We start from the raw sequence: 23,801 nt of genomic DNA on the forward strand, positions 1-23,801 counted from the left end.
GAGCAACAAGTCAACAAGATCCTCAAGAGAACCAGCCTATTCTCCTTGCAAACTTTGCTTTATCCTTGTAAGATTTGCTTGCAGGAACATATGGAGCACATGCCTCAAGATTGCCTGACAAAGTTTGTGCTCTATGGCTAACTCCAGAACTGCCCTCTAAGCAAAGCAGAGTCAAAGCCAAAATCTACTTTATAATAAAAAGTCAAATCTCTGATGCAGGAACAAAGTTAAACAAGGTCTTGGGAAATTTAGTATTCCCATCGACAACTGAGAAAACATTAGCCACAACTACTTGGAGTGGAAGATCCAAGTTAAGGCAGGTACAATAATTGTGGAGAACCATCGGAGCCCAGACGAAGGTCCACAGGTGAGCGAGGATATTCTATCCTCCATTTGGCATGTGGACATGTAGGTGCTGGGGTCATCTCTTCTCACATACCATCTCCTTCCATCTGTCAGGCTGTCAGATGGACTTCGGCTGTCAATTAATAGAACAAATAATGAAGTGTTCTTGCGTGTGTTGTCACCACAAGTTTTAAAGATGCAGCTCTCTAAAAGGAGGAAGATGAGATTTTTTTTAAAAAATTATCTTTTCTGCAGCTTTTGGCATACTGAGACTATTTCTCAGAGTGGAGGCTCTGTGATGCAGGGAATCAAAGTTAGGTTCCTTCAGTGGATTTCTACTTTGATATTGCTATGTTCACAACAATTCTGTATTTTGCATCCTATGCTTACCATGTCACCACTGGATTGTCTTTAAACTCAGTTTCGTGAGTTGCCTTTGGGGAAGGAAACTTGCTGACCTTGCCTGTCCTGATTTTTTTTTTTGATATCAGATCCACAGAAGTTTGGGTTGATTCTTAAATGTCCACTGAGGCGAGAATGACTATCGTTTTGAGGGCTGTATTTGATCAAGTATGATGACAGAGTTGTTGCAACTTGAAATAATTGGGGATTGATAGGAAATCTCTTGTCTGACTGGAATTATCCCCTGCAAAGTGATGTCTCTGGTAATTGGAGGCTAGTTATCCTAACTCCATTGCAGGAATTTTACAAGTAATCGCCACCTAACTCCTCTTCCATGAGCTGCAAAGCATAAATCAGGAGTGTAATGAAATATTCTCTGCACACCCAGATACCCACAACAACAAGCAAGAAGCTTGATGCCTTCTGGAACAAAGCAGCCCACTGTACACCACCTTGGATTAAGTGCCTTTGCCACTGACAAAACCGTCTTGAATGTGAACCATCCAAAGATGCATTGCAGCTTCTTCCACAACACCTCTAGTCTGTGAAGGACATGGGCAATGAAGATTTAGGGTGACACAACCCATGTTCCCTCTTATCACACATCACCTTGATTTAAAAAAAAATGGCCTATTCCTTCTTGGGTCAAAATCCTAGAAAACTCTACCTAACAGCACTATGGCAGTCCTTTCATGGCATGGTAACTGCATCACCACCATAGGTAGTGTAGCGGTTAGCGTGACGCTATTACAGCGCCATCGACCCAGGTTCAATTCCCGCCACTGTTTGAAAGGAGTTTGTACGTTCTCCCTGTGTCTGCGTGGATTTCCTCCAGGTGCTCTGGTTTCCTCCCACATTCCAAAGATGTACAGGTTAGGAAGTTGTGGGCATGCTATGTTGGCGCCAGAAGCATGGCAACACTTGCGGGCTGCCCCCAGAACACTCTACGCAAAAGATGCATTTCACTGTGCATTTCGATTATACATGTGACCAACAAAGATATCTATCTAGGTATTGCTGATGGGTAGTAAGTACAGGCTTTGCCTGTGCAACCATATCAAATGAATGAATAAATAAGTAAAAATTTTATCAAACTGTAACTTATTGCAAAAGTTACACCATAGGAAGCATCCTATCTGGATGCATCACAGCTTGGTATAGCAACTGCTCTGCACAAGACCACAAGAAATTAGTTGTGGACATGGTTCAGTCCATCATGAAAATCAGCCTCCCCTCCACAGATTCTGAATACATTTCTCACTGTCTTGGAAAAGTGGCCAAAAATAATCAAAGATCCCTCCCACCCCAGACATTCTCCTCTCTCCCCACTGCCCCCCCCACCCCCACCCCAATCATCAGGCAGAAGATACAAAAGCTTGAAAACGTGCACCACTAGTCTCAAGGACAGCTTCTATCCTGCTGTTATAAGACTCTTGAATGGACCTCTTGTACGTTAAAGATGAACTCCTGACCTCACAATCCACTTCATCATTGCCTTGCACCTTATTGTCTGCCAGCTCTGCCCTTTCTCTGTGACTGTAACACTATGTTCTGCATTCTGTTATTGTTTTTCCCTTGTACTACCTCAGTGTACTTCTGTTTTAAAATAATCTGTATGGATGGCTTGTGAAAATAAATTTTTCACTGTATATCAGTACATGTAACAATAATATTTTAATTCCAACTAAGTTGTTGGTATTGTCTCAGCTAAGACTAAAATGGACATTGGGGTGTTTGCCATGTGTGATATGTTTGCTGACATGGATTTGGAGCTCCATGTTGCCTTTTAAAATTGATTTTTTTTTTATGTTGACCTTATCAAAATATAATCCAGTCTAAAGAAACTAAAAATTTGTTAAGAAAAATGCTGCAACTTTTGAAATGTAATTTATTCTTTTTCTGTTTTTTGTGTTCAAGTCCATTAGTTCCAGCCACTCTGTTGCAGCAAATGTACAGAATGTCCTCCACCTGATGAAGCATTACAACACAATGACTTCTGATGGAAGGCAGAAGTTTCCTGGTCAACAGACCCTTAAGAATTCAATGGAAGTGACTTGTGACAATGGCAGGGTGAAGAATGAGGATTTGAAGTTTGTACCATTCTCTCCCTCATCCTCTTCATTGACTGAGGGACTCTCAGAGATCCTTGTGGCATTGCAGGATGAGCTGGGTCAAATGAGCTTGTAAGTATGAAATCTAATTCTCCACTGGTAAGCTTGGCAAATTGCATGGGAAGGTAAGATAAGATATCTTTATTAGTCACGTACATCAAAACATACAGTGAAATACATCTTTTGCCTAGTGTTCTGGCGCCAGCCTGCAAGCATCGCCACGCTTCTGGCGCCAACATAGCATGCCCACAACTTCCTAACCTGTACATCTTTGGAATGTGGGAGAAACAGGAGCACCCAGAGGAAACCCACGCAGTCACGGGGAGAACGTACAAACTCCTTACAGACAGCGGCTGGAATTGAACCCGGGTCGCTGGTGCTGTAATAGCATTATGCTATTGCTACACTAACTGCTATGCTACCGTGCCTGCCCTACGTCCAGTTCTGACTTCATTATTTTTACACCACCTGTTTTTATTTTCACACTGCACAGTCTAATCTCTAGTCACTCCATTTTGTCTACTCTAGTTAATGTTTTGGATGGATAGTTTGTTGGATAGGCACGTGGAGGAATGTGAGATAGAGGGATATGCGGGAGGAAAGGGTTAGATAGTGTGAGGGTGGTTTGATGGACGGAACAACATGGTGGGCCGAAGGGCTTGTTTTGTGCTGTATGGTTCTGTGGTTTTGCGTGGTTTCTTTTCTAATGCTGAGTTCACATGCTCTTATTTTATAATTGATTATGGTCATAGAGTCATACAGCATAGAAACAGTCCCTTTTTCCCAACCCAGTCCATTGCCAACCATCAAATATCCATTTATATTAATCCCATTTACCAGCATTTGGTGCGTAGCCTTGGCGATTCAAGTCCTCACTAGACACTTGAATGTTGTGAGATTCTCTGCTTCCACTATCCTCTCAGGCAGTGCATTTCAAACTCCAACCATCCTTTTTTGCTTCTTACCTTGAACTATGCCCTCGGGTTACAGATACCTTTTGCTATGGGGAAAGTTTTTTCCTACTGTCCATGCGCCACATGATTTTGTGCAACTCCATTTGATCTGGCCCCCCCCCCCCCCCCCCCCCCCCCCCGCCATCAACCTTCTCCACTCCAAGGTAAACAAATGCAGCCTATCCAGTCTCCCCTTTATATTGAGACACTCTATCCCAAGTAACATCCTGGCAAATCTCCTCTGCATCCTCTCCAGAGCAATCATGTCCTGATCTCGAAAGGTATCAATGTACAATTTGGCATTATGAAACATTCTTAAAATTAAACTTCGACTATTTTTTCCCCACACTTTCTTCTATCTCTTCCTGCCTACATCTAAGGTACCTCATTTTCACCATGTATGTCCAATACCCCTTCGTTTCCATGCCCCACCAAGATGACCTATGGTTTTTCCTTGAATAGAGACCCACCCAGTCCCCTTGCACCAGAACCTTCCTTCACCACCTGAATGAGCTTGATCTCAGATTGAACAACTGCTCCTTTGAATACACCTACCTCCTCTACTCTAAATAAAAAGTGTTGCTGTAGGGGTCCATGCTCTGTTCATATTTGTGGGGTCTGTAGAGAAATATGAAATGTTTTGCTGAATGGATTCACTTCCCAGAACCATCAACCTTGTTCTTTCTTACCTAGGTTGGATGGTGAAGCATGGTGAGGTCTCCATGGCAAGTAGGCTGTAGGCAAATCTGTTGGTAGGAGCTTTCTTGTGTCAAAGCAGATGAGACCTTTTTTATTTGGATCACTAAATTAGAAAAAAAACCCTTAAATTGCATTATTTTATAAAGTTAATAGTAACATTCCTCATTACCTTCCTCACTCTACAGGCTATACTAAGCTTGTATCCCTTGAGTGCCCTTGATATATCAATCATGTGGAGGCAGAGGCACTAAGAGAAAATATATTTGGTAGTGGTTATAAATAGGATGGTGGGGTAGATGTGAAGAGAATATGGACAATCCACGTCCATAATCAAAATGTAAGATACGGTACAACTCTGATAATCAGGCACACTTGGGATTTTGGTACTGGATTATCAGATTTTTTTTGGTCTATTGGATGTTACTCCCATTAATGATCACACTTTTATCTCACTTTTTTACATGTCATGCAGTGGTATATTGAACTGTCCAATGTATCCAGTGAGTTTAAAGGGAGTGGGAAATACACAAACACTCTGGACCCTGATTCCAGCCAGAAACCCACCACTATTCCTGACCCCTGGTGTTCTGAACCCTGGCCCCAGCCATTCTCCAGCCACACATTCCACCTGCATTCTGGACCCCTGGGGTGGCTTCATACTAACGAGTGAGCTGGGTGCCAGACTGTCAGGTTTTCTGAACAATTGAGTGCCCAATTATCAGAGTTACAGAACAAGGAAATCATATTGACTGAGAATTGTCAGGGGTGGGGGAAGCCTGTTTCTGAGCTGAAAATTCTGTTTAATTCAATTGTAAAGGACACTGACTTGAAGTATGTGGTAAATTTAGTTCTTGGGCCCAAGAACTAAATTCGTCAGCACAGAAGTAGTGGGCTGAAGGCCCTGTTCCTGTGCTGTACTGTTCTATGTTCTGTTAATTATAGATCATAGGGTACAGGCAGCAAAAGACATAGTTGCAACATTTTATTGCAATAACCTCAACATAACATATTTAGGTAGTTTCAGGCATTATAATATGATCCAATTGATATTTTGCTTTGCTTCACTACTACAAACAGAACCAAGTATTTGATCATCCCTTGGGAGTTTTGATTTGCAACTACACAGTAATAAAAGCCTGTTCAAAGTGATGAATTGATTTATTTCCACTTCAGCAATATTGCATGCCTCTGCCTAAGCTTTAGTTCATCTGCTGAAAACCTCATCATTCTTCACTGCTAGATTTGATTATTCCATTGCTATTCAAAGTTGGGCTGTTACAAAGTTCTGTCTGTCTCTGTAACTTGCACCACTCCCTGTGCTCTCTGTCCTATCTTATCACTTAGCCTAGCACTGTCCTTTTTTTAAAAAATACATATTCATGCTTGTTTTCAGATTTCTCCTTGCCCTTGCTAGTACCTTTTAGGCTCATCATGTTCTCAGCACTCTTCTAATTCTGCCTGCTGTACATTGCTGAATTTCATCACACTATTGGCAACTGTCTTTTGCTGCCTATACCCTAGGATCTATAGAACATAGAACAGTATAGCACAGGAACAGGCCCTTCAGCCTGTTTGAGTTTGAGTCGACGATGTTAAACTAAACCCATCTGCTGGCACACCTCCATTCTCTACCTATTCATGTGCTTATCTAATTCCCTACTCTTCGCTAGCTATTTCCTTTTTGCTTCTTAAAATTTGCATCTTTTGACCAATCTTTTATTCCCCTTTGCTACTTCATTTTGTACTACAGTACCAACTTTTGATTTATAATGTTTCTACAAATCACTTTGTAAGTTTCATTATGTTATGTGCAATATATAATGCAACTTGCTTTCATAATTTTTTTGTTTTATAAGATTAAGCAAGTGAGGAGAAAAGTCACTTTTGGTGACTTGGTTAAGGGGAGGAGTTTTGGTGATGATGGTAGAAATGGATAATATTGAAGTAAACAATTGGCGATGTGTGCAGAATCATTTTTGCAAACGACTTCATTTGTGCAAATACCTCTGTTCACAGTGAGCACCAGGACTTGCTGAAACAAATACAAGGTACCAAAAATATAAATGTCCGTGAAGATTTGGAACGTGAACTGGACTGTCTAGTGAAACGGATGGAGAAGAAAGGGGAACAAATTTCTAAACTCAAAAAACACCAGGATCACGTGAGTGCCAGATTTTGTTTTCCTCTCTCTGCTTTCCCAACACCCCTCCAAAAATCAACCTAGAGAGCAAATGAAGAGCAATAGGTTACTTCAAATTTGGGGAAAAATAAAATATCACCATGAAATTCTGTGAATTTATACTTCCCCTCTGAAAAGGAGGCCAGCTTTCTTTTTGGGATCTGGGAGTGGATGCCAGCAATAATTGCTTCTCCCTAATTTCACTGAAAATGTGGTAGTGAGCCATTGCCTTGAACTTTTGTAGTCCTCCTGAAGGTATTCCCACAATGTTTTTGAGTAGGGAGTTCCAGTATTTAGATAGTGATAATGAAGGAATAGCGATTTTATATTTCCAAGTCAGGATGGTGTTTGACTTGGTGGGGAACTGGCAGATGGTGGTATTGCCATGAACTTGAGGCCTTTGTCTTCCATTATGATAGGTACTGCAGGTTGTGGCAGTGCTTTTGAGATCACTGAAGTAAAAATCTGCAATGTATGTTAGAGGTGATACACAGTGCAGCTACTGGTGGAAGGAATAAACATTAGTTGCAGGAGATGTGAAGCCAGTTTGAGGCTACCCAACAGAACAGAACTGGAGGAACAACACCCCATTTTCTGTCTTGCCACCATGCTGCCTGCCTCCATACCTTTGACCCATTCTATGGTGGATCAGCTCTCCCCTACCCCCACCCACACCTGGTATCTGCCTATCACTATCTCTTGCCTGCATCTACCTATCACCACATTGTGTCCACCCCACCTCCCCTCTTTTGTCCACCTATCACTGCTCTGTTTCCACCCCCCCCCCCCCCCCCCCCCCCATATATTGGGCTTCCCCATTTCCTATCTTCAGTCCTGAAGAAAGGTCCTGACCTGAAACGTTGACCGCCTGCTTTTCTCCACAGATGCTGCTTGGCCTGCTGAGTTCCTCCAGCATCTTGTTTTCTTCATCTAGATTCCAGCATCGGCAGTCCTTTGTTTCTCTTGTACAGAACCTGTTAACCTCTGTTATGTTGTACATTCTTGATCATTACAAAGCCACAACCAATGTGCAACAATTTAAAATTCGCATTCATACGACTTGAGTGTGCTTTCCTCTGTTCCAAAGTTTAAATTTAACCTCAAATATTGCAAATCGTATGTTAGCGTTTTTTAAATTTAATCTTTGTTGCAAGAATTTAATTTTTTACACATTGGTTTTCAATATCTCTGAATCAAATATCTAAATGAGCAGGCAAAAAATGTAACTTTTTGGCAATTGTCTTTCTTAAAAGGTTGAAAAATTGAACCTGAAAGCGAAAAAGATGAGAAAACAGATGGCTGAAACAAAGAAACGATCAAAAGCTTTAGATGAAATAAAAGAAGTTACCCCTAATGCATCAGTAAAGACAAATACTGCTCTGGGGAAGAAAGGAAAAGAAAGCCTTCAGTTGCTTAGGAATGCACAGAAGCTGCAGTTGACCCTAAGGAAAAATGACATTGTATGGGATCAGTGATCACAGGAACTTGTAAATTCACTTTGAGTTTGAATAATTGCTATAGAGTAGACCTGTGAATCTGTACATTTTATTGTTTTTTTTGACAAGACTCTTGTTGCTCTGAAATTTGACTTTAAATACTGCAGATACTGATTTGATGTTTCATGTTGCATTTTTACATTTTTAATCTACAATCAAAACGACTTACTATGCACATTTGTTCCAATATTCTTGTTGGCACTAGGTTGCTGAATGTTTTGTATATGTGTTACTTGTTTATCCACACTAATAAAAGCTTTTTAGAGCCTACTTTGTCTCTTTATCTCTTTTGCCTGCTTATCTACTTAATTTGCCCCCTTTTTTTAAATTGTGCACTCATGCAATCTGGGTGACACATTTTCTTGTCCAAAATTTGCTATAAATACAGAGGACAGGGACTAGAGAGGATGCAAACCTAATTTAGATTTTGGGCGCACATTTATCAGTTTATTTAAATAGTAAGGGGGAAAGGAAGATGTGGTTTAGATTTTCGAATGCCTTAGCAAATGTGGTGGGAATATTTAGCCCAATTTGGCTTGGTGCCAGTGCTGTTGCATCACAAAGTCCTGGGTTCTGTTTCTACTCTGCAATTTGAGTGCATAACCTTTAGAGAGTAGTTGAGTGCCATGATTCCAGTGCCCTATTTCAGATAAAATGTAAATTCCATCTGCTTTTTTTTTGGGTGTTATCTGTGCTAAGTTTGTGTGTTCTTCTGTGATTTGTGCTCAGTGCTCCGTGCTCCAGTTCTTGACCCACCCCCCAATTTTAAAAAAAAAAATTTAATTGGGTTCTGTAAGTTGCCCCTATTGGTTCTTTTTGCCACTTACCTACACTGAAGGGGAGTTAATGGACATGTGAGAGAAATCAAGTTGCACACCTACAGGGAATGGGGAAGGAGAATAGGACCAACAGATTGTTCTGCTAAGAGCCAGAATGGACTTGGTGCTGAATGATCTCTGTCTGTACCATAATAAATGTGTATTTTTAAAAAAAAAACAATGGCATTGTTTGGACAAACAACTGTGACATCCCTCGACCAACATCAAAATAAATTAACTGGTCACTTATCTCACTGCTGTTAGTTTATGGAGCCCTGTAGGCACAAATTAACTTTTCATAAAACAACAGTAAAACTTCAAAGTTAATTTGCTGTGAAGTGCTCAGGCATGGTTACAAAACATTGCTTTTATTTTGGATTTTACAATTATTGGAATCCTTATTTTCAATCTTCTTCTCATCGCTGTTTCAAGTGTACACTGTGTGGAACTGCATTAGCTTTTCCAGGCTTATTTGAACAAATCATGTGCCCTAAATTCTCTGAATAGGATTCTGCAACTGCTCCCAGATCCAACTAATTAAAATAACTATTTTCAATCTTTGTATGCCTAATTGATGATGATTGTGTGATCAAGGGAAAATCTTGTTCCAAATAGGCTTCCTCCATACTTAAGCCACAGGAATTGCATAGGCTGAGAAAACCTGTTTAACAAGTAGAAATCTCATATCCTCTTCAGTTATTTAATGTGATGTAGATTATACTAATAATTTGGTAAGAATGTTTTGATATTTAAAGATGGAACATAATTGTGAAGCACTAAATTAGTGGACTACTTTAGTGGGCTATACTTGTCTGATTGAAGTCACACCCTCTCCCCCTGAAAAATTTAGTGCTTGTTGTTAGTCAGTTTACAAAAACTGGGAGTGTAATCCTATTGAGGGAATTGAACTTGAAGAGAAACTTAAAATCAAGACCTTGCCAGCTAATGCAGGTCAGAAAGTAGAAAAGCTGTTGAGTGAGAGGGAATTATTAAGATTTACAATACAGGCAGCAGTTTTTGATGAGTATTTTTATAGATGGTGCTTGATCTTACTATTTCCCATTCATCACCATCTGTGGATCAACAGACAGAGTGAACACCACAGACATTGGAGACAGAACTCCAACACCTGTGGTAGTTTCATATCAGAATGTTAGAGCCTGGAGGTAAGGAAGACACAGATAAGGGTTAGTTTAGAGTACTGGAATATATATAAAAAAATATGATCAAGAGGGTCATTCAGCTCCCTGCTCCTGCTATGGCAGTGAATAAACTCAAGGCTGATCTCTTACTCTGTGCCCCTTTATTGTACTAACCCCATATTCCCCCGATTCTTTAACATCCAACAATCCTGCAATTTCTGCCAGAGGTTTGAAAGAGTGAGGCAAGGCCTCCTTTTTCACATGCTCACAGGGACAGCACAGAAGATCCACAAATGCTGAAACTGTTCAAAAATTGACATGTTGCAAAGGGAGGTAAAGGGTTAAAAGAAGTCTACCTGTTCCATTCTTTGAAGTAAAGGTAGGGACTCTATATTGCAGTAAGTAATATTTGAAATAGAATAAGCTCCCTAGCAAGATCAGTGCTGTGACTTAAAGGAAGTAACTACAGAGATTGATCCAAGAGTAATTCATGGCAGGGGAGCTCCTGTGCTATGTGGGAAATAGCCTCCCTAGTGACCATGTGTGTAGAAAGGATCTCCACCTGCAGCTACTGACTGGAGCTGTGGATAGATTGAGTCTGGTGCATCCACAATGCTGAGGACATCATGGATAGCATGTTTAGCAAGTAGTGGCTGTGCAGGCAGAATAGGGATTGGTGACTGCCAGGCTGAGGAATAGGCACAGGTGGGCAGTACAGGAGTCCCCTTGTGGACACCAACAGATATATCATGTTGGATACTGTTTGGGGGAAATGGCCTTTCATGGGAAAGCAACAACAGCCAATTTTGTGGCACCATCAGTGTTTCAGCTGCACAGAAGAGAAGGAAAAATACAATCTAGTGATAGGGCATTCAATTGTAAGGAGAGCAGATAAAATCTTCTTTAGCTGCAAATGAAACTCCAGGATGACATGTGTTTCCCTGGTTTGAGGGTCAAGAATTTCTTGGAGCTGCTGCAGGACATTCTGAAGGGGGAGGGTGAAGAAGAGCCAATGGTCATTGTACATGTTGGAATAAAAAGATCTTTTGCTGAGCGGTAGGCAATGACTGGTGGGGTACCACAGGGACCAGTCCTGGCACGACAACTATTCATAATAATAATAATGATTTAGATGAGAAAATTAAATGTAATATATCTAAGTTTGTAGATGACACAAAGCTGAGGAGAAGTGTGAGCTGTGAGAAGGATGCAGAGTGGCTCCAGTGTGATTTGGGCAGGTTGAGTGAGTGGGAAAATATTGGCAGATACAGTGTAACTATGAGGCTATCAACTTTCGTGGCAAAACATGAAGGTAGACTATTATCTGAACAAAGGTAGATTGAGAAATGGGGGAGGTGCAACATGCCTAGGTGTCCTTTTGCACCAGCTGCTGAAAGTATGTTCTTCATAACAAGAGAATTTGAGTACAGGAGCAAGAATATCTTGCTGTAATTATGCAAATCCTTGGTGAGACCATTCCTAGAGTATTCTGTGCAGTTTTAGTCTCCTTATCTGAGTAAGGATGACCTTGCTATTGGAAGGGGTGCAGGGAAGGTTCACCAGGCTGATTCCTGAGATGATTATTTTTAAAGTAAATAAATAATTGGATCAATTAGGCTTATATTCTCTAAAGTTTGGAAAAATGAGAGGGGTTCTCATAGAAACTTACAAAATTCAAAGGGGAGTGATCATCCTAGATGCAAGAAAGATGTTCCTGATGTGATGGCCAGGGAATCATGGACCAGCCATCACAGTGGGTGACTGATCTGGTGAAATATTTTCACCCAGACAGAGATGAAACTGTGGAATTCTCTACCACACAAAATTGTTGAAGCCAAATCATTAAATATATTCGAGAAAGAATATATTCTTCCAGCTAAAAGGATCAAGGGACTTGGGGAGAAAGCAGGAACAGGGTACCGAATTTGGATGACCAACCATGATTATTGAATAGCAGAGCAGGCTCTAAGGGCCAGATGGCCTACTCCTGCTTCTATTTTCTGTTTCTATGAAACTTTTCAATAACTGAGCCTCCACAGACCTTTTAGACAGCAGACTCCAAAGATTCACCATCCCGAGTGAAGAAATTTATTTTTCCCTACTGTTGCAAATGTTCATCAGAACAGTGTCCCAGACCTAGTTCTTCATGTTCCCAAAAGGTCAGAAGTGGGGATATGTGTAGATGATTGCATTGTTCATACCAATATCTAGGAGGACATGGGCAATAGAGAAATGGGAGCATCACCATTTGCATGTTCTCCTTCAAGTCACCCATCAGCTATACCTGGAAATGAATCACTGATTCTTCATTAAAGCTGGTTCAAAATCCTAGAACTGTATCTAACAGCATTGAGTGAGTACATTCAACACATGGTCTGCGCCCAGTTCAAGAGCAATTAGGGTTGAGCGATAATGCTGGCTTTTGCCAATGATACTGACATCCTGTAAAAGGATAAAGAAAAGCAGTTGAAGTATAATGAAGGTTGGAGTTGCTCTGTAGGTGGCAGTAGATGGACTTGATACTGGATATGGGTTCAGAAGTTCACTACAGAGTCAAATTAACCTCTGGTTGAGTCTGACAAAGTGGCTGGGGTTTATGGAACTGAGTATATGACAGGAACAGGAGACTTTTGTTATAACCTTTCCAATATTTATGAGGGAGAAATCTTTAGTCATCCACAAATGGATTCTGACAAGCAGTTATATTAGTTTGGATGGAGGCCATGAATCTGATGTTCTATCTCACAGACCTCATGAAAGAAAAGGGGAGATATATTACAGAGACACAAGAGACTGCAAATGCAAGTGCAAACTCTGGAATAAAAAAAATTAATGTAATTTATCTGCTCCAATCTGAAGCAGATAAATTATTGATTTTCACATTTCACCCAAGCAATGAAGCAGTTTTTTTTTGTTTAATAGGTTGACTTTTGTCTGGAAATCACTGCATGGTTATGAAAGGAAGTTGGTGTAATTTAAAGGGAGACTACCTTTACACTATGGATATGCACCTTATGGACGCATAAGGTGTATCAGCCCTCCAGTTTCAGCGGCTGTAAACCCGCACTGGCGAATCACCTGCCCAGGCTTGTGTAGCTTATCCGCGTTTCTATAGCTACAAATGAGCGCCGAGGAGGAGGAAGTCAACTAAATTGCGCGAAGGGTGTTAGAGAATGAGACGGCGTGGAAACGATATGAAAGATTCGAGCGCATAAAGTGAGAGAGAAGATTGGGCCATTGAGAATGTTTGTCCTGTTGCCCTGGTGACTTCACACCCTCCCCACTCCCCCGCCCTGCACATGGCTCATTAATACCCCTGGTCACATTTGTTGGTGGAAATTTCATGCCCGGGTGACTCGGCGTTCGTCCAGGTGGGGAAATGCTTTAGAAACACTTCTAGGTATTTTCTAATAAGAACAATACAAATTAAAATGCCGTTTTGCAATTTATTAAACGCAGACCCATGTTGCTGCTCAACAAAGGGCTTTTAATCTTAAATGACGGGGCTGTTTGCTTCATTGGGCAGGGATTGGCACCGAACCCACCGCCACAGGTAGAATCTCAGAGTTACCAAACTAAATAAGCTCCTGAGTGTCCGGCTATTTGAACGCAGCGATTTAAAAAGTTTTACATTAACGTGGAAATGTCTTGCGTAACAATTGAAGTAAAAAAACCCTTTAAAAAATCCATTTTTAAATAGTCACTACAACCTTGTTGAAATACGTTGGTTCTCGGTTCGTGTGTTGCTGGGTCGTGCAGAATTGATTCTATTTTGAGCATGGTTATATTAGAAATGAGCCATAGGCGGGACAGTTCAAGATGTAGGCCTGGCCGTCAGCAGCCCTCTTGTCTTTGGGGCAATAGGTTTTCAATCCAAGGCCAGGGTCAGGGGTGTAGAAGGCGACGCTCAGGACAGAATCCTTGGAGTGTTGTGCTGGCAGAAGCAGCAACTTGTGGGGAGATGTCAAACCAAGAAACAAGAATAGAAAGCGCTGTAAACATTCAGCAGGTCGGACAGCACCCGTTGAGAGTGCAAATAAAGAGTTAATATCACGGCTCAATGACCTTTTATCAGAACAGGTTAGATGAGTGTTTAGCCGAAATATACAAATGCACTGAGAATAAGAACAATTTGAAAGAACTACAAATGCAAGTTCGCTATGAATAACTTGAAACAGGACTGTAAGTAAATGTGCTGGGTCTTGGGGTGTAGGACTAGCCTATAGGTCTAGGGAGACAACAGCATTAGGATTTTATGATGCATTCAGCAGATGTGGGTATTGTTGGCAAGGACAGCATTTATTGCCCATCGCCAATGGTTCTTGAGAAGGCAATACTGTCTTGCGTTCTTTAATAGCTGTTGTCCATGCTATGCTCTCCAACACTGCTCTTGAAGTAGTAGTTCAGGGATTTTAATGGAATTTTTTTAATGGAAATTTTTTAGTGAAGGTTTGGGAATGGTCACGTTATTGAACGTAAAGTGGAGGTGATTAGACTTTCTTATATTAAAGGTGGCCTTTGCGGGAATGTTCCTTGCCAGTTTTCAGCTCAATATGCATGTGGGCATAAACTGTTTCCCTATCCAAAGAATTGTCAATAGAACTTGAAAAATTTGGTCCAAAATCAAATCAAAATTCAAAGTCAATTCATTGTAATGCTTGTGCTTAATCATTATGCCACATTTAAGTAATGAGTTCTTGCTGAGTAAAAGTTATTTTTCAGCTAAACATATGAATGATGACTGCTGTAATTGGTGCTAAGTAATTAGTAATTAAAACAAATATATTATTCCCTCAGTGGTAATACATTCCAATTCTGATTTAATTTCAATTGATTAACAGCTGTCAACAATGGGTGAAACGTATAAATTTTCTGATAGTCCAAAGATCCAGATCTTGGAGAATCAGCTGGCAGCAGATCTGGCAGAACTGAAGCTGGAGATCGAGGAAAATGGAATATTACATGGAACACCTACACGACCCTTCAGGTAATATTTAGTAATAATACACATTGGCCCATTGACAGTGTTTTAAATTTAGACATACATTGTAGATTATATAAAGGAAAGAGTACAATAAAACAGGTTTTATACCCTAACATAATTAGAAAAAAATCCTACCCTGCATCATGTTGAAGTTGTAAAAGAAAGTTGCTATGGTGTATGAATGCTTTTCACCATGATATGGCAGAATGTAGAGTAGTTCATTGGTGTAACAGTAGGAAAGCATAGTTTATCACCTGACAGCATCTCCAAAACCTGTGAACATTACTATAAAAATCTCCACCACCACACACAGGTTCCCCTCCAAATTGCAGTGTCTCTACCTCCGGGTGCTCCGGTTTCCTCCCACATTCCAAAGACATACGGGTTAGGAAGTTGTAGGCATGCTATGTTGGCGCCGGAAGCGTGGTGACACTTGTGGGCTGCCCCTAGAACACTCCATGCTAGAGATGTATTTCACTGTGTGTTTTGATGTACACGTGACTGATAAATATATCTTATCTTATTTGGAAATGTATCACCATTTGCTCATCATAGAGTCTAAATTCTAGAACTGCCTCTGGCAGCATTATGGAAATACCTTCAGCATAAGGGATGCAGTAGTTCACAAAGTTGGCTCATCACCACCTTCTCAAGGATAAGCAGAGATAGGTGACTAGTGATGACCTTGGCAGTGACATTCTGAGGAATAGATTAAAAGAAAACATCATTGTGGAATAATTCAAACTTTGAGCCAGTAGTCTAGTATAGTATTAATTTGGAGTTAAGGTTAAATTGATTCTGACAAAGTGAATTGAGCCTCCTTGGAGATCATAGAGTCAAATCACTTTGGTTTAAATCCAGATGAGTCTAAAGTTACAGACTTGCCAAGCCTCATATAGTTACAAAGATCACTACAATTTTTTTTATTCTTAAAAAAAAAATGTGTTTCTAACTTTAGGAGAAAGCACTCAGCATGTGAGTACAGAATATTCCTCTGAATAAGCTGGTTAAAGCCGTAGTAATTAAAATATTTTGTTCTTCAGGAGACTGAACAATTGCTGCTGGCTTCAGATTCAGAGCTTTCATGGCAATAATAATAAAAACGTCAGGAATTAACAGATTCTTTTGACTATAATAAGTGAAAACTTTGTGTAAAATTCAAAGGAAATCATTAATGTTTATGTTTCAAGTAAGCAATAAAAATAAACATAAAACAAAATTAATGTTAAACATTGTAACACCCTTTCCATTGCACAATAGAACATCCTTCCTACTTTCAGGTTGACAATTTTTATTTATTTACATGTTATGTATTTTTCAGTTCCATTGGCATACCAAAGGATATTTCTTATTTCAGAAAGGAACGAGAACTGCTTCTAAAGAAAGGGTTGCAGGTAAAATATCAGAAATTTTGAACTCAGTCTGGGAGCAGAACCTGGCAATACTGGGCCTTACCGGGTTTTGGTATTGTAGGAAAAATGGGCAACAAGCAGCCTTGTGTTGATGAAGAGCCCAGTGCCCACAATCTCCAGTGGCTCTTTTCAAGGTGTTAGTCTTCAACCTTCTATACAATCCTGTCCACTGTCGTCTTCTCCTGAACAAAGATGCAGTTCTTCATCTTGATATTCCCAACCATTCTCTTGCTCCGGGTGGTTTCAATTTTCTATCCAGTAAAATCATCGGAGTTTTCTCAATCGTGTTAGATGTGTTTCTTCTGTTTCACCAGAGCCTGTCCTGGTGCCGTGGAAAGAATTGGTCTAAAAGCCCCTCTGAAGAATTAGAGATTCTAATGAAAACCTGTTAATGATAATGAGAAGTTAATGATCAGGAAACTATGCAATCAGCTTATTCATTATAGAGGAATGTTATTGACATTTTATTTTGCATTTTAAAAACTGACAAAGTCAGAAACCTTTCAAGGGGTGAAGCAGACTGGGCTGACAAGTGGAGGGAGATGGTGGTAGCAGAAGGTAGGCATTTTATCGCATGCAAGGTATGCTAATTCCCGAGTATGATGCTTCCGCTCCAGTTTTATGGGTCTTCGGGTGACTGATGAGGCCAATGTACAACTGCAGACTCTTCCACAGATGCAGCAGGAGGTGCCTGATGGGGTAGGTTATGGTGTGGTGCGATCCTTCTGCAACATAAGCAGGGCTTCTGTGTGCTCCTGATACATGGATTCAAGGTTCTTAATACCACCCCAAATGCTCTTTCTCTGCCTTGAATGGACACAGGCCAGGGATGCCCAGAGTTAGTGGGGATATTGCTCTTTTTTTTTAAGGAGGCTTTGAAATATCCTTGAATCATCTCCTCTGTCGATTTGGTAATCTTTTGCTCTGGCAGAGCTTGTGATAGAGTGTCTGTTTCGGGAGTCTGGTGTTAGTCATGTGAGTAACATGACTGTCTAATGAAGCTGTTGGAGAGTAACTTAAGGCCTCAATGCTGAGGGTGTTGCCCTGGAAAAGGACAGTGATGTAGGTTCGCTTATTCTTCCAGTGCATTTCAAGGATTTTGTGAAAGTAGAGTTAGTGATATCTTTCCAGTACCTCACTGTAAGTAGTCCAGATCTCAGAAGCACAAAGGACAGAGATTACTGCTGCCCAGTGGAGCAGTTTTGTGCCAAGGTCTGATGTCTCGATCTTCAAATTCCTCAGAAGCCCAAAAGCTGTGCTGATGTGTGAAGGTGATGGTGAGTTTCACGTCTGCCTTTGCCATGAGGTAGTTCCTGAGATTTTTGCTTGGTTAACATCTCCATGAAGGTGTGTAACAAAACAGAAAATGCTGGAAATACAATGCAGGTTGGGCAACAGTTGTGGAGAGAGGAACAGGGTTAACCTTTCAAGTTCAGCATTTTGTGTTTTATTTCAGATTTCTAGCTCTGCAGATATACGAAGAGGTATCTTAGTTCTAGGAAAACAGGTAGTTTTTGTGGACAATGTTTTCTGGTTCAAAAAGAGTTGAAGACAATAAGGAATATCAGAGATGGGTGGAACAACATGCTGGGGGAGTGAACAGAGTACCAAGGAGTGGTGGAATGTGGGTCTATGCCAATAGTTCCTCACTCAGCAGGTTGTCTGCCTCCACTGGGCTGACAACAGCAGGCAGGTGGGTGAAGCAGAAGGCAGGTACTTTTCCACATGCAGGGTGTGATAATGTGGGAAACACAGAGCTTTATATGTGCTTTGAAAGCTAAAACATGTCTTCAAGAACTGATGAGCAGAGACTAGGATGTGATTTCCCCACATTTCTACCTAGCTAGGGGCTGTTGCATGTGGGCCTGGACTTAAAATCTGTAAGGTTTAAAAGCAAAAGCAAAAAGTAAGGAAAGCTTGCATAATAAATAAATACATGTATTTGTATAAATATATATAAAATTTATTCTTAAAATAAATGTAGATATTTAAGGACTTGGAATTTTTAAATATCAGAGAACTTTCTACAGCATTAATCACCAAATTGATTGTTGTGTTTAATATATTGCAAAACAGCTGTCATGATTAATGTCCATAGCTTGGTAGATTCTATAGCATCAGTATTCCATTGTTCCATGCAGAGACATTTAGGATCTGAATCACAAAAAAAAAGAAAAAAAAAGAGATATTTAATCATGTTGTTGCAAGGCTTCTGTTTAACCTGTTTATTGGATATTTTGAAGTATACTAACTGGAAAAAATATTGTCACCCGACATGATTTCAAAAGGGGTTTGAATGATTTGCAGAGAGAAGATGATCAGATCGTGCAATCACAAGAGTGACAAATTTACATTGGCAAAAGCCATGATAGATTTAAAAAAAAATTCAGAATGGGTGAGTGATGGGGAATGTTGACACAAACATGGATTCAAGTGTGCACCACCACCAGACATCTTAATGTGTAGATAGATTGCTGTTTGTTCATGGTATTTAGAAGGCTAGAACTGAGGGCTGGTAACATAGAGGTGTGCTGCAACAAACAAATTGGAAGAGGTTCAGAGTCTCAATATCTTTTGGAAATCCTGAACTATTTTCTGAAAATAGTTGTATTTTCATTTTTTTTTTGCTTTATTTGGTAGGTGGCTGAAGCAAAACCACTTTTAATTCAAGCAGATGTTATGCAAAGAGAGCTGGAGAGCTGCCTGAAACCAGAGTACACAGCCAATAGTTTACCTCTTCTCCTCCACCAGGTAACGTAATGTTTTCAAACACTCACAAGTAAATGGTAGAGGGTTTTGTTGTGGTTGGAAACCTGTGACTAGTCGTGTACCACAGAGATCCCCACTAAACTTCCTACCACTTAATCTAAACCTATGCACTCTAGTTTTGGAACACCTCATACTGAAATGCTCCTCCGAGGCACCTCTACACCCTGCTCCAGTGCAATCACACTTATCGAGATTAAATTCCATTGCACATCCTCACACTTATCAGGTTTAAGTTCCAACTGCCATTGTGATTTGGATATGAATGTAGGAAGTGTGATTAGTAAGTTAAGTATGACAAACAACAGTTAAGTGATTAAGGGATGGTTGATTTTGAGGGGCAGAGATAGAACTTGGGAAGGTTAAATGGGCCACAATATTGGCAAACAATAATATAGAACAACAGGAAACACTTAAAACAGTGTTCAAAAAGGTACAGGAAAAATGTATTCTTCTGGAAGGAAAGAACAAACTAAACACTTCTGAGACTTTATGGATGATGAAAGACATAAGGGGATAATTGAAGGTGAGGAAAGAGGCATAGGTAGAATAGGCAGACAACAGAGGAGTGCATGATAAGAGAGAATATGAAGATCAGAAAAATGTAATAGCAAGGTGAACAGGAACTATGAAATTAAATTATAAGAGGACATAGCACAAAGAGGTAAAATATCTTAAACACATCAATTCAAAAATAAGAAACTGACAGAAATGCTGAATTTTTATTTCACTTGAGCATTTACTTGGAAGATAGAATAGATGAATATAACACTAGATGAGATGAGTAATGAAATAACTGCATTTAAAATAGAAAAAGAGAATATATTAAATAAACTAATCAAACTTATAGCAGATGAAACCTCTATAATGCACTTTAAGCTGAAAGTAGAGGTCATAAGTATGCCAAAAACCAAATTTTATAGATTGGCGTGCAGCTGATTTTTGAAGGACCAAGGGCTGACCTTGGGAGGCTTAAATGCGCAACAATATTGGTAAACAGTGATATAGAAAACAATGGGAAATACTTAAGCTGTTGATCAACAGAGTGCATGGATCATTACTTAAAGCTGTCAGACTCCACGCTTCCCTCTCCATTTACAGGGCTCTTTAAATTCTCCTCTTTCACCCAGCTTTTGAACGCTGATAGTAATACCTGTTCCACTGCCTTAGCAGTTGTTTGTGACTGATGATGTCTGTCAGCATCTGGGGTATTTTCCTACATTAACAGTAATGTATAAATGCAATATGTAAATTGTTGTTAAGTGGGTGAGTAGTGCATCTCAGGAAAAGAAAGGTTACCCAAGTCATCTATCCAGCTTCTCCTGATGAATGAGTGTGGGGGAGCAGTAGGGACGACAACTCCTGAGGGTTGAGTGTGCGGGACATCTTCTGAAAAAGATATTTTGTTTTATCAGAAAAGTGGCCAGATAGCAAAATGGAATTATGTAAACTAAATTTGAATTTTTCTGATGTGGTCAGAACCACTTGTTAGTGAAATATTTATTCATCTCATGAAATAGAGTTGGTTGGGAAACAAAAGTGAATTGTAGATACTGGAAATGAGAAATCAAAACAGAAAATGCTGGAAATACTCAATAGGTCAGACAGTTTCTCTCTCCACACGTGCTGCCCAATCAGCTGTGTATCCCCAGCATTTATGTTTTCATTTTAGGGTCAGTTCACTCTTGCTCCATGGACTTTTGTTCAATAAAATTGGTTGACCTAATCCCACTGATTAACAATTGTGTGTTTCATCTGTTGCTGCAGTTCTTTACAGATCGGATTCACCAGTTAGTTCAGTGCAAATATCTGCACATGCTCCGGTGGAAGAGGTTTAGTCAGCATACAAAACTTATTGAGCAACTTTACCCCCTCTACAAGGTAGGCCTCACATTATAACCTTGAGCTCTTAAGTAATACTACGTGCAGTCACTGCAGAGAAACTTGTTGCTGCTGTAGGTCATGTGGGACATTATATGGGACAGAAAATGCTTGGAGAAAAACACTAATGATTTTAGAGGTGAATGTGTTGTTGGAGAAGATATAAATCCTGTTGCATTGCCACTTAAAGCCTTAATTACAGTGATGATGCTTCAGCAGTAATTGACTGCTGAAGGTGTAGGATTTAAGTAGGCATTGTGCATGTGATTCCATTCCAAAAGATGCAAGTCCTTTTTTTTATTGTGAAATCCCAGTAATAATCTTATTCATTTTCTCATAGGCAATAATGTAAATTAGTCATGGTGAATAATTTTCATTTCCACCGATGGCTTGTCTATTTAACTGATGACACAGCAACAATGCTTTGTAGTGGTTCTGTGTCTCAGCACAATAATCTGAAGATATTCTGAGATTGGATGGAGCCCAACTTTGTTTTGTTCACATTTTAAAAACCTATACTGAATCTTGATATTCCTGTGGTTGTTTTGTTCTGTTGAAGCCAGTTCAAGATAGTTCCAGATGTAAATGTTGATCAAATTGTTTAGTACTGGCTTGTTAATGATCAATAGTGAACACAGATATCTTCATGCAACATATGGAATTCTATATTAAGCTGTTGACAGTCCACAGGCTGGAAAAGCAATGCATGAAACTTTGTTGCCATACAATAACTCTTGATTTTCTGTCAGAAATGTAGAAATCTGAGCTTGGAGCTTGTGTGAAAATCATGGACACAGTGTTTTAGAACATGTATACTTCCTGTTTGTACTTACAGCTAGATATTAACAGGATTAATTGCAAAGCAGTCTCCCTTGGCTTGGGCAGCAGTCATTTTGAAGGCTATTGTCTCAAATAACTTTTTATTATTTGTACTCTTCAGGAACAAATTTCTCGTATTATGAAGGAATATGATGACGCTGTTCAGAGGGCTCAAAGGCTTTCAATAGCCCGAGAATGCCTATTGACAGAAACAGGAAATCCCAGTAAATGTGTGACACAAGAAGATGTAGTTATCTACCTACAGTGGCTGGTGTGCCACTTCCATTCTGTCGCAACTATTCACAACTATTTGAGGGTAAGACGTTATTAGTACTAGCAATTCTACTTGCCAGCAATCTTATCATGCATATATATTCTACTTGGATGTATTTGTAAGAAGTGAAGGTGTGCCATTTGTTTTTAAATAAGTCTGTTCTTTTCATTTTAGTTACTTGCATTTAGGATTTTTATACAATCAAAATATTGACTTGGAAAGGTCATGAGAACTGATATGAAACTTGTCGCTGAGCACTTGCACAAATATCATGGACAATCAGTAAATCAGAGTATCAGTTTTCCACTCTTATGGTCATCAGGCTAAAAGCACATTGAATATTAAAGTAGGAAAATACACACTTCCCTATGAACACATGCCAAACTGCATGGATGTTATACTAGATTCCTCCATCACCTATAAAATGGTCTCAAAGGAGTATTGACTCTGCATGACTAGTTGTACTAATCCCCATCCCATTTGCCAGCATTTGGCCCATAATCTTCTAAACCTTTCCAATCCATGTACCTGTCCAACTGTCTTTTAATTTAACTTTGCCCCTAGTTATAGACTTTCTCTCAAGTCATATGGCATGGAAACAGACCCTTCAGCTCAACTTTTCCACGCTGAACAGGTTGTCCAGTGAGCTAGTCCCATCTGGCCCAGAGCCCTCAACACCTCTTCTATCCACGTATTTACCTAGATGGTTTTTAAATGTTGCTAATGTGCCCACCTTGATCAGTATTTCTAGCAGCTCATTCCAAATACACACCACCCTGTGTGTGAAGAAGCTGCCCCTGATGTCCTTTTTAAATCTCTCGCCGCTGATCTTAAACCTCTGCACTCTTGTTTTTAGCACCCCCTCCCCGGAAAAAAAATAACTGCTTCCACCCTGTCTATGTCCCTCACGATCTTGTATAGCTCTAGCAGGTCACCCCGAATCTCCTATGTTCCCGAGAATAAAGTCTGAGTCTACGCAACCATTCCTTGTAACTCAGGCCCCCAAGTCCAAGCAACATCCTAGTAAATCTTCTCTGCACTCTTTCCAGTTTAACCACATCTTTCCTATAACATGGTGACCAAAACTGTGCACAATACTCCCAAGTTAGTCCTCACCAACGTCTTATGTAACTGCCACATAACTTTGCAACTCCTATACTTAAGTGTCCTGACTGATGAAGGCCAGAATGCCAAATGCCTTTTTCACCACCCTATCTGCTTGTGCGCTGCTTTCAGCAAACTATGCACTTGCACTCCCAGGTCCCTCTGTTCCATAATGCTCCCCAGGGCCCTACCATTCACCATATGTCCTATCCTGGTTTGATCTCCCAAAATACAATACCTCACATTTATCTGGATAGAAAACCATTTGCCAATCCTCAGACCACGTACCCATTGCTGATCAAGATCCCCCTGTAATTTTATTGTAATCTACAATAGCTACAACAACACCTGTTTTAGTATCATCCTCAAACTTACTAACCACGCCTTGTAAATTCACATCCAAATTGTTTATATAA

At 40.0% G+C, this 23,801-nt stretch overlaps 1 protein-coding gene across 3 annotated transcripts in view; it reads left to right on the forward strand.

Moving 5' to 3' along the window:
• The window catches only part of cep57l1 (centrosomal protein 57, like 1), a 38,651-nt gene extending 30,197 nt beyond the window's left edge, over positions 1 to 8,454 (forward strand). For 2 of the 3 annotated variants that reach the window (XM_052024987.1, XM_052024988.1), the window contains exons 9-11: positions 2,665 to 2,930; positions 6,527 to 6,671; positions 7,943 to 8,412. In XM_052024987.1, the coding sequence (XP_051880947.1) occupies positions 2,665 to 2,930; positions 6,527 to 6,671; positions 7,943 to 8,164 (633 nt within the window). In that variant the 3' untranslated portion in view covers positions 8,165 to 8,412. Of the gene's footprint in view, positions 1 to 2,664; positions 2,931 to 6,526; positions 6,672 to 7,942 lie in introns of all 3 variants that reach the window. The other variant, XM_052024989.1, reaches the window with a different exon arrangement.
• Positions 8,455 to 23,801: the final 15,347 nt, after the last annotated feature.

This window comes from Pristis pectinata, chromosome 10, assembly GCF_009764475.1.
Source record: "Pristis pectinata isolate sPriPec2 chromosome 10, sPriPec2.1.pri, whole genome shotgun sequence".
Lineage (NCBI taxonomy): Eukaryota > Metazoa > Chordata > Chondrichthyes > Rhinopristiformes > Pristidae > Pristis > Pristis pectinata.